The 3259-nt window shown below is 29.9% G+C and overlaps 1 protein-coding gene across 7 annotated transcripts in view; it reads left to right on the forward strand.

The window, feature by feature from the left end:
- The first annotated feature begins 114 nt into the window (after positions 1–114).
- The window catches only part of LOC106464479 (cyclin-J-like), a 14775-nt gene continuing 11630 nt past the window's right edge, over positions 115–3259 (forward strand). For 3 of the 7 annotated variants that reach the window (XM_022392204.1, XM_022392206.1, XM_022392210.1), the window contains exons 1-2: positions 127–210; positions 870–955. In XM_022392204.1, the coding sequence (XP_022247912.1) occupies positions 904–955 (52 nt within the window). In that variant the 5' untranslated portion in view covers positions 127–210; positions 870–903. Of the gene's footprint in view, positions 211–869; positions 956–1128; positions 1276–3259 lie in introns of those variants that run through there. The other 4 variants (XM_022392205.1, XM_022392209.1, XM_022392207.1 and 1 more) reach the window with 4 other exon arrangements.

Raw genomic sequence — 3259 nt, forward strand, 5'->3', positions numbered from 1 at the left:
ATATATATATATATATATATATATATATTGCTTAAACCTCGACTTTAACTCTCTTGTGTTTTCTTTCTTCTTTTTATGTATTTATTTTTCGTAGCTCCAATAGGTGACGCAATATTTTCACATAGTAAAATCTTAAAGCATGTGCTACATGAGTAAGAGTCCAGATGAGCAATAGTGGTGGGATTGTGTGGTAATTTAATATGTTAAAAAGTAAATGATCAAATAATTTCTTTTGGACGTAATTTACATTTGATAAGATATATATATATATATATAAGCATAAGTCTCTTCTTGAAGTTTAAACAATTATTTAGCCATTGCTTTGCTAAGTGTACGAATCGTAGATCGTTTTTCTTGACATTTATATGATTTAATTTATGTTTCACAAATTCCTATGTTTAGTTTATTGTTCACTAATGTAAGTTGCAAGGCAATGATAGTTTTCTGACAGAATATGATATCTGAAATCTAAAAGACTATTTGAAGCTTGTAAATTCTAGCTTACATGTGCTGCACTGTGTACATTATTTTTACATGGTTTAATTTAATTTTGTTATTAATTTAATTAAAGATGTATAATTTTATATAATATAGGCTTTTCGAATTAAGGATAATTCGATTTATTCTACAACTACTAACCAGTTTGTTTCATTGAAGACATAATGCATATTGGTTATTAGGTGCATAAAAATTCTTTCTATTTTTGTTTTGAGCATTTAAAATTCTAAGTTAAATTTTGCTTTCATGTAACATATTAAAAGTTGTACTGTCAATGTGAAATTGTAACTGTAGAAAGCTTTATAAACAAATGCTTTTATAAAAGAGATTGTTTGTAAAAATGAAAAAAAAAAAAAAATGATTAATTCTAGGGCATGATTGAATTGTAAGCACCTGTTATTGTTAATGCCATCTGTTGAACTCTGTGCCAGAAGTCTGGCTGCCAGTATTGTCAAAGGTAAGAAAAATTTTCATAAAGTCTTGCAGAAAACAATTTTTAAATTAAAAATATTTCTATAGTATGCACAAAACGACAAAATCGTGCCATATTGTTACCTTTGGAGATAATTTCTGTGCCATCTTTATATATTTATCAGTTTGTGTTTTCTGATATAAGGTAAATTTTCATAGGAACATGAAAGGTAGTGCGTGCCCCATCCTCCCTCTTGCAACGACCTTGACCACCAACCCAAGCTGAAGAATTTGTGTGAGCAAGGAAACAGAAACATATTTGGTGTGAGCTCCATATATGGGCATTCTTTTCATGATACTAAAAATGTGAATAAAAAATTTAACTTAGTATACCTTACTGTCATCAAAAACAAATTATTTTATGATTAACCTTGACTGCCACTCTATATTTATTCCAACTTGAAAAACAACCTTGGTTTTAGTGAGTATACATTCTGTGAATGTATGCTGAGTAACTTAAAGATAAGTAAAAACTCTATCCTTAAGCAATTCACAGGAAACATATCCTGTCACATTGATTTAAAATAGGGAGATCTTCTCACGCTGATATTAAAACTAAATAATGTCAAGTTATCTTGTTATTAAGCTCTTAGCCACCATTTGGCCTATCAAAGTTATCAATTGCCCACTAATAAAAGCAATTCAGTCGATCAAATTATTTCCTTCCATCCCAGAATCTGTTTAACAAAAATTGTTTGAATTAAATTTAAATGAAAACCATATACCACACAATCAGACAAATCATTTCATAAAAGTATTACTTATCTATAAGTACCCTCACCAAATGCATATAAGCAGCATACTTCCAAACTATATGTATGGTCATTGTACAGCATGTTAACATACATTTTACAGATTTAAATCATATGCAAGTTAACCATTTGTGCAGCTCATGTTAAAGTGACTACAGTGTATACATATTACACACCTATGCATTCATTCTTATATCTGTATATACGTGAATGATTTGTGTATAAGTTACAACCAATATGCATGTTTTGCATCTGCTTTGTCCCTTTGATGTATTCTCACAGACTAAGTTCAACTATTTTGTATCTGTTAGGATTATCTGTAATATGTATGTTGTTTTTTTGTTGTGTTTTTTTTATTCAGAATTTGCTGAATTTGTGTAAATTTTACAATTTAATTATTTCCAGATATGTTAAATATCTGCTTTACAAGAAGCCCCTTGCTGTCCTTTCTCATAACACTGAACATAGATACTTGTCATTAATTAAAGCACCTTATACAGTACTTTATATTGGTGACACAATGGCATCAACAGGTCTAGATTGGTTCATCTGATTCAGTTTTCAGATGTTAACAGAAGAATTAATTATATTGTGAACCTTGAAATAAGTATTTTAATTCTAATATTAAATTTTCCACTGTTTTTTATGTGTCAGGCAAAAACTTCTATCATCCATGAACACTTGTGATGCAAAACTGAATTTGTTGTTAAAACTAGCTGTTTTATTTAAAGAAAATTGCAACAGTATCTTATTTTTCACTTTAATTTTAAATCGTTTTTCTATCTAAGCACTGACAAACCCATGACTACATACCAGAAACCGTTCATTACCAAATTTTGTGAAAATGTGGTTATTCTATTTATTGTTCTGTGTTCAGCTTATGCTCTTATCAATGACATATCTTACCACACATGCACACACATAAACATTCACTGATACTTTAGTACATCATCACCATTAAACTTAATCTCTAAATTTCTGTCACAAATAATTCTGTTGGTCTAAATTGAGGATTTACTGTTATCCCTGATAATGTATTTGCTATTTCTAGTGTTAACATTCTAGCATTCAAACTGATGCACTGTGTGCACTTCATCAAAGCCCTAATGATTTTTGTAACCCTAATATAGTCATCTCTAGTACTTTTACTCTTACAAGAAAAAAAGCTCACATCTTTGAGCTACATTCCATTGTTTGTATCTATTAAATCAGGTATCATTCCAGTAGTTAATTTCTATATTCCTTCCAGCATGTTGTCAATATCTTCCCTGTAGTAATGAATATAAAAAAATGCAGGAAAGAGTTCCATATGGCACCCCCACCCAAAAATTGTAGAATTGCCTGCATAAAAAAAGATTATGAAAAGGGTTTATTTTAAGGGGCGTATTAGAAAAATTGGGGCCGCATACAAATGTTTAAATAAAACTAGGATACAAACATGAAACTGTCAATCATTCTGAAAATTTTGTGGACCCGAAAAGTGGTGCATGTACAAACCTAATAGAGAATCGGTGGTGGTGTGTCAAAAGACAACTACC

The sequence above is a fragment of the Limulus polyphemus genome, unplaced genomic scaffold (genome assembly GCF_000517525.1).
Source record: "Limulus polyphemus unplaced genomic scaffold, Limulus_polyphemus-2.1.2 Scaffold1664, whole genome shotgun sequence".
In the NCBI taxonomy this organism is placed as follows: domain Eukaryota; kingdom Metazoa; phylum Arthropoda; class Merostomata; order Xiphosura; family Limulidae; genus Limulus; species Limulus polyphemus.